Source organism: Coregonus clupeaformis, chromosome 2, assembly GCF_020615455.1.
Source record: "Coregonus clupeaformis isolate EN_2021a chromosome 2, ASM2061545v1, whole genome shotgun sequence".
NCBI classification, from domain to species: Eukaryota; Metazoa; Chordata; class Actinopteri; order Salmoniformes; family Salmonidae; genus Coregonus; species Coregonus clupeaformis.
The window spans coordinates 21,422,060-21,434,609 of NC_059193.1; the positions used below are offsets into that span (position 1 = coordinate 21,422,060).

The 12,550-nt window shown below is 44.3% G+C and overlaps 1 protein-coding gene across 1 annotated transcript in view; it reads right to left on the reverse strand.

Moving 5' to 3' along the window:
• Positions 1–12,550, reverse strand: part of LOC123493086 (collagen alpha-1(XXIII) chain-like) — a 317,331-nt gene that overhangs the window by 88,078 nt on the left and 216,703 nt on the right. The window contains exons 5-7 of the mRNA XM_045226942.1: positions 9,684–9,710; positions 710–736; positions 594–620 (exon numbers count right to left, since the gene is read on the reverse strand). Coding sequence (XP_045082877.1) covers positions 594–620; positions 710–736; positions 9,684–9,710 — 81 coding nt within the window. The remainder of the gene's footprint in view (positions 1–593; positions 621–709; positions 737–9,683; positions 9,711–12,550) is intronic.

The window sequence follows — 12,550 nt, forward strand, 5'->3', positions numbered from 1 at the left end:
AAGTGGTTTATGTTTCAGTGGATAAATGGGTCCTCTCTTAGCGGACGAGGCTGAGCAAGGGGGCCCGTCGTAATGACATTTTAAAGAGCTGTTGAAAGTTGTAAACTCTCTCTCTCTCTCTCTCTCTCTCTCTCTCTCTCTCTCTCTCTCTCTCTCTCTCTCTTTGCGTCGGTTCCTCCTCCCCCCTTCTCATCTCCCTTTCTCCGTGGTGAGTGTGTTAGGCAGTGTGTTGGGCAGTTTGTTGGGCAGTGGATCTCCAGGGACTGGCTGATGGATGGGCCCTAGGGCTGGAGTGAATGGGGGTTTCAGTGCTCCGTCCTCAGGCAGGTCTGGAGAGGCTGAAACTACTTTTGGATGTGTAACATGATGGTTACTGATGGTGACCTCACCAACACTATAGCTGGATTTCCCAATTGGGACAATAAATAACGATTCATGACGTGCAGAAATTAGTCACATGGCTTAAAGATTCCAAGATGAACCTGGGTTCACACACAGACTTAAATACATTTACATAGAACTGTGTGGAATTTACCATTGTTTTCCCAAAATCTCAACACCAAGACAACCACAGCAGCAATGAGACAGTGTACCTGACTTCCTTTAGGACCGGGGAGACCCTATGTAGAGGAGAAAGAGTCACATAGTTCAAATCAATACAATAGTACAATTAGAGCATATTTCATTCATCTATCAAATAGATACTCACTGGTTTGCCATCCATGCCGAGCGGGCCCTACAGAGAGAGGGAGAGAGGGAGAGAGAGAGAGAAAATGAGACAAATAGAAGTGACAGACTAACTTGTGTTTTGAGCAGTGATAAAGAACAAGCTATAAAATGAGTCAATGGCTACTTGTAAATCTCACTGATAGAGAAAAGGAGGACACTGTTTCTGTTAGCCAAACCAACAATGATGTCACCACTCTAGTACAACATGACAGTATGGTCATTTATGGCGTTTTTATCCTCTCTGTGTCTCTGGGTCTGTCTCATATAAAACACACACACACACACACACACACACACACACACACACACACACACACACACACACACACACACACACACACACACACACACACACACACACACAGTTGTGTTTTCTCTGCCCAGACCAGACCAGACATATGTAACAGAGGTAGGTAATGAAACTGAGGTTCTAAACAAATAGATAGAAACAACTGTAAATAACAAAGGGTTAGAAAAACCCAACGTGTATCAGGAGGGAGCCAAAGGAGGCAGAGGAGGAAAGAGGAAAGGTAAGTGTTTAAGCACATTATATATCCTGCCCCGTTTGGTTGGTGTGTGTGTGTGTGGGGGGGCAGAATGTAATGGAAATCTCTGGAAGGACCTGGTTTATAATCTGTTTTGGGAGGGTGAGGGTGAGGGTTGAGGGTGTGTCTGTTTCTATAGACCGTGAGTAGACATGTCCCAGCTGCAGACAGCACGCCTCCGCATATAGTCTGTATCACTGTAGAGAGCATCACTTCACACAGTCTGTATCACTGTAGAGAGCATCACTTCATACAGTCTGTATCACTGCAGAGAGCATCACTTCATATAGTCTGTATCACTGTAGAGAGCATCACTTCATACAGTCTGTATCACTGTAGAGAGCATCACTTCCTATAGTCTGTATCACTGTTGAGAGCATCGCTTCATACAGTCTGTATCACTGTAGAGAGCATCACTTCATACAGTCGGTATCACTGTAGAGAGCATCACTTCATACAGTCTGTATCACTGTAGAGAGCATCACTTCATACAGTCGGTATCACTGTAGAGAGCATCACTTCATATAGTCTGTTTCACTGTAGAGAGCATCACTTCATACAGTCTGTATCAGTGTAAAGAGCATCAATTCATACAGTCTGTATCACTGTAGAGAGCATCACTTCATATAGTCTGTATCACTGTAGAGCATCGCTTCATACAGTCGGTATCACTGTAGAGATCATCACTTCATATAGTCTGTATCACTGTAGAGAGCATCACTTCATTCAATCTATCACTGTAGAGAGCATCACTTCAAGCATAGCCTGACAAAGTGTTACGTTTTGTTCCTTGGTAGCTCTGTCCTGTGTAGTACACTGTATATAGACAGAGAGTCAGAAGTTATGACTGTCTTTAGTCGCTGTCCACTCTCACAGGACCTGAAATATGAGTCAGACCTGTCCACTGTGTCCTCACAGGTCCTGAAATATGAGTCAGACCTGTCCACTGTGTCCTCACAGGCCCTGAAATATGAGTCAGACCTGTCCACTGTGTCCTCACAGGTCCTGAAATATGAGTCAGACCTGTCCACTGTGTCCTCACAGGTCCTGAAATATGAGTCAGACCTGTCCACTGTGTCCTCACAGGCCCTGAAATATGAGTCAGACCTGTCCACGGTGTCCTCACAGGTCCTGAAATATGAGTCAGACCTGTCCACTGTGTCCTCACAGGTCCTGAAATATGAGTCAGACCTGTCCACTGTGTCCTCACAGGTCCTGAAATATGAGTCAGACCTGTCCACTGTGTCCTCACAGGTCCTGAAATATGAGTCAGACCTGTCTACTGTGTCCTCACAGGTCCTGAAATATGAGTCAGACCTGTCCACTGTGTCCTCACAGGTCCTGAAATATGAGTCAGACCTGTCCACTGTGTCATCACAGGTCCTGAAATATGAGTCAGACCTGTCCACTGTGTCCTCACAGGTCCTGAAATATGAGTCAGACCTGTCCACTGTGTCCTCACAGGTCCTGAAATATGAGTCAGACCTGTCCACTGTGTCCTCACAGGACCTGAAATATGAGTCAGACCTGTCCACTGTGTCCTCACAGGACCTGAAATATGAGTCAGACCTGTCCACTGTGTCCTCACAGGTCCTGAAATATGAGTCAGACCTGTCCACTGTGTCCTCACAGGTCCTGAAATATGAGTCAGACCTATCCACTGTGTCCTCACAGGTCCTGAAATATGAGTCAGACCTGTCCACTGTGTCCTCACAGGACCTGAAATATGAGTCAGACCTGTCCACTGTGTCCTCACAGGTCCTGAAATATGAGTCAGACCTGTCCACTTCATCTTCAGCACCACACCTCCTCAGAGACAATTCCCAGTGAGCATAATTGGTTTAAAGATACAGACAGTATGTGATCTGGAAGTAAAGCGCCTCTCAACTCAGCACCTGTCTCTGGTAAAATAAGCAGGAAAACATTAATTTAGTTTTTCATGTATAACTATAGACTTCATCTTTAAACTAGCGGCGTTTACAGGGTTCCTGTGGTTGGGTGAAAAGACCCAAGGGAGCGGTTCCTCAGCCATACGTGGCCCAGCCATCCTGTCTGCACACCGTTTAACCCTATTACAGCTCTGACCCCTGACCTCTGAAGAGTTACAGTGGGACATCTCACTGTTTTACCAGCCCCTAGGGTACATTGTGCCAAAGCGTCCCGAAGCGAAACCCTACGACTGTGTCTGTCCCTTCGCACTTTGACGGATGGAGGGAGAAGGAGAAAGGAAGGAAGAGAGAGAGAGAGAGAAAGTGATACTTTTGAAAAGAGGACTATATAAGTTGTTTTTACCGTTCGTAGTCTCCCTTTGGTCTCATAATGAGATGGCATGCCTCTATTTGAAGCTATAATTGTCTTTCTCTAAAACTCTGGGGGTGTTGAAGACCCATAATGTCTACCTGATTACATGGGCCCTTAAGGTTATATAAGAAACTGGCTTGGAAAATCAGGTCAGTGGTCTCCATCCGAGGTTAATGATTTCAAGCATTTCTCTAAGTCTTGATGAAGAGATGAGGCAAAACAAAGCAGATCCTACAGCCCACCAGGACTAGAGCTGTATAAAAGAAGTGTGAGCGAGGGACAGGGTGTGAGTGTATGTGTGTGTGTGTGGTATTTTCTCACACATTCAGGGAAACTGCAGTAATGCAAGGCTGAATGCTCTACAAACCCTGATTTCCTTCACTGAACACCACTGAGGTACTTAACACGGACCTGCAGTGCAGACAGTTTCATTGTCCTGTGAAAAACACCTCCCTGTCTGTGTGTGTGGGTGTGTGTTTATCTGTGTGTGTGATATGGGTGTGTGTCTATCTCTGTGTGTGATATGGGTGTGTGTCTACATTTACATTTATATTTTAGTCATTTAGCAGACGCTCTTATCCAGAGCGACTTAATTTATTTATTATTATTATTTATTTATTTTTAATTATTTTTATACTGGCCCCCCGCGTCTATCTGTGTGTGTGATATGGGTGTGTGTCTATCTGTGTGTGTTATATGGGTGTGTGTCTATCTGTGTGTGTGATATGGGTGTGCGTCTATCTGTGTGTGTGATATGGGTGTGTGTCTATCTGTGTGTGTGATATGGGTGTGTGTCTATCTGTGTGTGTGATATGGGTGTGTGTCAATCTGTGTGTGTGATATGGGTGCACCTGGGAGCGTTTAAGCGTCCCAGGCCCTCCTGAATCTGGTCAGAATGAGAAGATGAGGTGCGCACAGTGAGGTCACCGTTGGCAGGAAGACTCTGAACCAGACCAGAGGAACACTGATTTATGAGCCCTAACAAGCCACACAGCAGCCTGTGGACTAGACGTGTGTGTGTGTGTGTGTGTGTGTGTGTTCTACATCTCTTTGTGACCGTATGTGTGTGTGCCTAGTACATCTGTTTAGTGGTTGGTGGAAAAAGTACTAAATTGTAATACAAATTAAAATAAGATTCCTTAATAGAACATGATTCAAGCAAAAGTGAAAGTCACCCAGTAAAATACTACTAATAGTTACTACTAAAAGTCTAAAAGCATCTAGTTTTAAACATACGCGACTGTGTGTGTGACTATGTGTGTGTGTGTGTGTGTGTGTGTGTGACTACTCCAAACAATAAAACCTATACTCTTTGTTGACAGTTACATAGTATTTTAAGGCAGCAGAACTCTTCATCTTATACCACAAAGGGAACGAGCCACAGAGACACGGAGCGAGAGTGAGAGAGAGAGAGAGAGAGAGAGAGAGAGAGAGAGAGAGAGAGAGAGAGAGAGAGAGAGAGAGAGAGAGAGAGAGAGAGAGAGAGAGAGAGAGAGAGAAAGAGAAAGAGAGAGAGAGACAGACAGAAAGAAAGAGAGACAGAGAGAAACAAAGAGAGAGAGAGAGAGAGAGAGAGAGAGAGAGAGTGAGAGCGAGAGAGAGAGAGAGAAAAATAGGCCTCAAATTACCACTAAAACAAGAAGGGAACATGGAATAATGTTTGTATTCATAGTCTCCTCTCTGCCATCTTGTTTCATTGTCCTAATCAGTGACGATTCTAATCAGTGAGGATTCTAATCAGTGAGGATTCTGGGAGCTGTGACTCTGCCTACATAAGCATTCCATCCAATTAGACAGCTTTTAAACACATTTCTGGAAAATGACTTTGGCAGAAGGGGGTTTGGGTGTGTGTGTGTGTGTGTGTGGAGCAATGCCCCTCCTTCTTTCAGCATAGTATAGAAGATGTCTGAACTATGTGTTTAATATCCTCACTGCAAGGCCTTATTTTCCCATTAGGAAGAGCTGAGGTCGGGGTGTGAACATGAGGAAAGCTGTAGGTCTGCTGCAAGGCCTTATTATCCCGTTAGGAAGAGCTGAGGTCGGGGTGTCAACATGAGGAAAGCTGTAGGTCTTCAGGAGCAGACAGACAACACATGGTAACACACTGTTAACAATCGTGATTGATAAGCGTGATTGATAAGCGTGTTAATAAGTGTGATTGAGCTTCATTTAGATTGTGACGCCAGAGAGACAGGGGAGCGAGACTATACTAATGAGGTGTGAGAGGTGTTTCTCTCTCTCTCTCTCTCTCTCTCTCACTCTTTCATGTATACTTGTCACAGGAGACAAGGCATGTCTGTGGTTTGATGCAAGGTGAGGTCAGGTGATGAGAGAGAGGGATTGAAGAGAAGGAGAGAGGGATTGAAGAGAAGGAGAGAGGACCAGCCACATATGGATCTAATGCCCAAATCCAGCCTTCCACCTTTACATCTCCCCTTGTCCCTCTCTCCATCTCTCTCCCTCCCAAATATTTTATTTGACTGCTCTGTGCTCATGGGATATACAGGTGTAATTTGTGATACATGACATTCATTCTCATCTTTGAAAAAGTTTACATTTATTTTATAGCTGGCATATCCAGAACTGAACAACTCTATACACGGAGTGTACAAAACATTAGGAACACCTGCTCTTTCCAGGTGAAACCAGGTGAATCCAGGTGAAAGCTATGATCACTTATTGATGTCACTTGTTAAATCTACTTCAATCAGTGTAGATGAAGGGGAGGAGAAAGGTTAAAGAAGGATTTTTAAGCCTTGAGACAATTGAGACATGGATTGTGTATGTGTGCCATTCAGAGGGTGAATGGGCAAGAAAGACAAAAGATTGAAGTGCCTTTGAACGGGGTATGGTAGTAGGTGCCAGGCGCACCGGTTTATGTCAAGAAATGCAACGCTGCTGGATTTTTCATGTTCAACAGTTTCCTGTGTGTATCAAGAAACGTACACCACCCAAACGACATCCAGCCAACTTGACACAACTGTGGGAAGCATTGGAGTCAACATGGGCCAGCATCCCTGTGGAACGCTTTCGACACCTTGTAGAGTCCATGCCCCGATGAATTGAGGCTGTTATGAGGGCAAAAGGGGATGAAATTCAATATCAGGAAGGTGTTCTTAATGTTTTGTACACTCAGTGTATATAGATGTTTTATTGTCACATACACCAGATAGGTGCAGTGAAATGTGTTGTTTTACAGGGTCAGCCATAGTAGTACAGCACCCCTGGAGCTAATTAGTCTTAAGTGCCTTGCTCAAGGGCACATCGACAGATTTTTCACCTTGTCGGCTGGGTATTCAAACCAGGGACCTTTCGCTACTGGCCCAACGCTCTAACCACTAGGCTACCAGTCGCCCTTAAAAAAGTATACCAGAACTGTACATTGGAGAGAAAATCACTGACATGCTGGATGACTGATGCTTTTGATCTGTCCTCGGAGGCTGAACAATAAGAGCCCAGCGGTGCTTCTGCTGAATGAGAAACACTGTTCGTCAGTCTGAAAAGTGATACACGCATAAACATTGTAGTCTGTGCATATCAATGAGTGTGTGTCTGTGCATGAGTGTGTGTGCACTGTGCATCAGTGGAGGCTGGTGGGAGGAGCTATAGGAGGACAGGCTCATTGTAATGGCTGGAATGGAAGAAAATGGAATGGAATCACACATGTAGTTTTCATGTTTGATGTGTTTGATACCCTGCCATTTATTCCATTCCAGCCATTACAATGAGCCCGTCCTCCTATAGCTCCTCCCACCAGCCTCCACTGCTGTGCATGTAAGTGTATGCACATGTGTGTGGGTGTGAGAGAGAGCATGTGTGTGTGTGGGTGTGAGAGAGAGCGTGTGTGTGTGTTTGTGCGTTTGAGATTTAATGTGTGTGTGTATGCATGTGTGTATGTGTTTACTGGTCTGTGTTGCTCTCAGACATGCACGTTTTGATTGTTTGACAGTGGAGTGACTCTGTATTGATGCTCTAACCCACAGGCTGTGATTAATGAGAGGAAGAAGTGAGGGTTATATGAGGACCCACTGGGCAAAAGACTAGGCAACCTTTTTTTTATATATCAACGTAATTTCAACCAAACAATTCAATGTGTTGACGTTGAATCAACATGGAAAACTGATTTTTTACCTAAAGCAAATGTTTGGTTGATTTCACGTTGAACTCAACCAAATGTAAATCAATCAATCAAAACTAGAACTGATGTCTGTGACCAGTGGGGAGTCACACATTAACACACACACCATCTGTGAGGAGTGTAGGACCTGTTCTCTCTCTCTCTCTCTCTCTCTCTCTCTCTCTCTCTCTCTCTCTCTCTCTCTCTCTCTCTCTCTCTCTCTCTCTCTCTCTCTCTCTCTCTCTCTCTCTCTCTCTCTCTCTCTCTCTCTCTCTCTCTCTCTCTCTCTCTCTCTCTCTCTCTCTCTCTCTCTCCTCTCTCTCTCTCTCTCTCTCTCTCTCTCTCTCTCTCTCTCTCTCTCTCTCTCTCTCTCTCTCTCTCTCTCTCTCTCTCTCTCTCTCTCTCTCTCTCTCTCTCTCTCTCTCTCTCTCTCTCTCTCTCTCTCTCTCTCTCTCTCTCTCTCTCTCTCTCTCTCTCTCTCTCTCTCTCTCTCTCTCACACCTGTGTGTAATTAGCAGCAGGCATTTCCCGTCAGGAAGGCTTCCCGGTGCCAGGCAGAGCTGAGAGCATAGCCAGGCAGACCTGGGAACCCCATCGGGGCTGGACTTCCCAACATTCCCAATAATAATACAACATTCAAAATAATACAACAATCACTATGCTACCATGCGTAACCAGGGTAACTCGACACTAACGAGGGTAAAAACGGAACCATAAAGACACATTACATTTTAGCAGACGCTCTTATCCAGAGCGACTTACAGGAGCAATTAGGGTTAAGTGCCTTGCTCAAGGGCACATCGACAGATTTTTCACCTAGTCGGCTTGGGGATTAGAACCAACGACCTTTCGGTTACTGGCACAACGCTTAACCACTAAGCTACCTGCCGCCACACATAAAGACACATCCTGTTAAATCTAGTCAGAGGTAACCTATGCTGATGTTCATACTAACTAAAACACTGATCATCACCAAACTGACCTCAGAGTCAGAGGCAGGGCATCATACTCCTGAGTGGCGCAGTGGTCTAAGGCACTGCATCGCAGTGCTAACTGTGCCACTAGAGATCCTGGTTCGAATCCAGGCTCTGTCGCAGCCGGCCGCGACCGGGAGACTCATGGGCGGCGCACAATTGGCCCAGCGTCGTCCAGGGTAGGGGAGGGAATGGCCGGCAGGGATGTAGCTCAGTTGATAGAGCATGGTGTTTGCAACGCCAGGGTTGTGGGTTTGATTCCCACGGGGGCCAGTATAAAAAAATGTATTCACTAACTGTAAGTCGCTCTGGATAAGAGCGTCTGCTAAATGACTAAAATGTAAATGTAATGTTCATACTGAGCGGAGCAGAGAGTTGGAGTTCCCCATATAACCACTAGAGGCCACCAGAACACAGTTTAACAGGGAGACGAGTGACAACTCCACACCATACCACACTAGGTTATTACTTTAACAGAAATCTACTCATTGATTAGGGTAACTTGTTAGGGCTATATAACTATATCTCAAAATAACTCCAGACCCCAGACACACTAAAAAATGTGAAATTAAAGGCTGATGACACTCGATGAAACAACCTATTAAACTGAAGCAGCTAGTGAATCAATGAGTCAGTTGATGCACCACACTGACAGGTGTTCTAACCCAACACTGCTGCGGATCTAATCTGTCTGCTATTGGCAGGCAGCAGCCATGATGTCATCATGACGAAACAACATGTGGCGCTGGGAACAGACCCAATTAACCCTGGCTAATCACACTGGGATGTGTGTGTGTGAGTGAGTGTGTGTCTATGGATGTTTTTCAGTTGATGCACGGGGCAGGAATTATAAACACATGAATGATTGTTGAGAATACACTCATTAATGTGAGGTGGAAGTAAAATGGCAAGGAAGAAGAAGGATAGGAGTGGGTAGAACACACTAAATACACTTTCGATGGAGGTGATAGAAGCCCAAAATAGGCTAAGAGAATCTAAAAAGTAAATGAAAAGTACCGGGTATCCATCTCTCCCTGTCTTGCCCTGGTGAGGTTAGAGAGAGAGAGTAAAGCATTACACTGGTTAGAACATGACCACCACCACTACATTACACTGGTTAGAACATGACTAACACATTACACTGGTTAGAACATGACCACCACATTACACTGGTTAGAACATGACCAACACATTACATTGGTTAGAACATGACCACCACATTACACTGGTTAGAACATGACCACCACCACTACATTACACTGGTTAGAACATGACCACCACATTACACTGGTTAGAACATGACCAACACATTACATTGGTTAGAACATGACCACCACATTACACTGGTTAGAACATGACCACCACCACTACATTACACTGGTTAGAACATGACCAACACATTACACTGGTTAGAACATGACCAACACATTACACTGGTTAGAACATGACCAACACATTACACTGGTTAGAACATGACCACCACCACTACATTACAATGGTTAGAACATAACCAACACATTACACTGGTTAGAACATGACCAACACATTACACTGGTTAGAACATGACCACCACTACTACATTACACAGGTTAGAACATGACCAACACATTACACTGGTTAGAACATGACCACCACATTACACTGGTTAGAACATGACCAACACATTACACTGGTTAGAACATGACCACTACATTACACTGGTTAGAACATGACCACCATCACTACATTACACTGGTTAGAACATGACCAACACATTACACTGGTTAGAACATGACCAACACATTACACTGGTTAGAACATGACCAACACATTACACTGGTTAGAACATGACCAACACATTACACTGGTTAGAACATGACCACCACCACTACATTACAATGGTTAGAACATAACCAACACATTACACTGGTTAGAACATGACCAACACATTACACTGGTTAGAACATGACCAACACATTACACTGGTTAGAACATGACCACCACTACTACATTACACAGGTTAGAACATGACCAACACATTACATTGGTTAGAACATGACCACCACATTACACTGGTTAGAACATGACCAACACCACTACATTACACTGGTTAGAACATGACCAACACATTACACTGGTTAGAACATGACCAACACATTACACTGGTTAGAACATGACCAACACATTACACTGGTTAGAACATTACCAACACCACTACATTACACTGGTTAGAAAATGACCAACACCACTACATTACACAGGTTAGAACATGACCAACACACTACAATGGTTAGAACATGACCAACACATTACACTGGTTAGAACATGACCCAACACATTACACTGGTTAGAACATTACCACCACCACTACATTACACAGGTTAGAACATCACCACCACATTACACTGGTTAGAACATGACCAACACATTACACTGGTTAGAACATGACCACCACCACTACATTACACTGGTTCGAACATGACCAACACATTACACTGGTTAGAACATGACCAACACATTACACTGGTTAGAACATGACCACTACATTACACTGGTTAGAACATGACCAACACCACTACATTACACTGGTTAGAACATGACCAACACATTACACTGGTTAGAACATGACCAACACCACTACATTACACTGGTTCGAACATGACCAACACATTACACTGGTTAGAAAATGACCACCACATTACACTGGTTAGAACATGACCAACACCACTACATTACACTGGTTAGAACATGACCACCACCACTACATTACACTGGTTAGAAGATTACCAATAACACAGCAATAACACAACATTCAACATCATACTGTAACACATGCAAACACAATGTCTGGAGTCAAGCTACTGTATGAGTGTGGTTCTGTTAAGTACACAGTGATTCCCCTTAATGAACTCCTACAGTGCATTCGGAAAGTATTCAGACCTCTTGACTTTTTCCACATTTTGTTACGCTACAGCCTTATTCTAAAATGGATTGAATAAATAAAAATCCTCAGCAATCTACACACAATATCCCATAATGACAAAGCAAAAACAGTTTTTTTTTTTTTACATAAGTATTCAAACCCTTTGCTATGAGACTCGAAATTGAGCTCAGGTGCATCCTGTTTCCATTGATCATCCTTGAGATGTTTCTACAACTTGATTGGAGTCCACCTGTGGTCAATTCAATTGATTGGACATGATTTGGAAAGGCACACATCTGTCTATATAAGGTCCTACAGTTGACAGTGCATGTCAGAGCAAAAACTAAGCCATGAGGTCGAAGGAATTGTCCGTAGAGCTCCGAGACAGGATTGTGTCGAGGCACAGATCTGGAGAAGGGTACCAAAAAAATCCTGCAGCATTGAAGGTCCCCAAGAACACAGTGGACTCCATCATTCTTAATTGGAAGAAGTTTGGAACCACCAAGACTCTTCCTAGAACTGGTTGCCCAGCCAAACTTAGCAATCAGGGGAGAAGGGCCTTGGTCAGGGCGGTGACCAAGAACCCGATGGTCACTCTGACAGAGCTCCAGAGTTCCTCAGACTGTGGTGAAGGTTCACCTTCCAACAGGACAACGACCCTAAGCACACAGCCAAGACAACGCAGGACTGGCTTCGGGACAAGTCTCTGAATGTCCTTGAGTGGCCCAGCCAGAGCCCGGACATGAACCCGATTGAACATCTCTGGAGAGACCTGAAAATAGCTGTGCAGCGACGCTCCCCATCCAACCTGACAGAGCTTGAGAGTTTCTGCAGAGAAGAATGGGAGAAACTCTCCAAATACAGTTGTGCCAAGCTTGTATCGTCATACCCAAGAAGACTCAAGGCTGTAATCGCTGCCAAAGGTGCTTCAACAAAGTACTGAGTAAAGGGTCTGAATACTTATGTAAATGTGATATTTCCA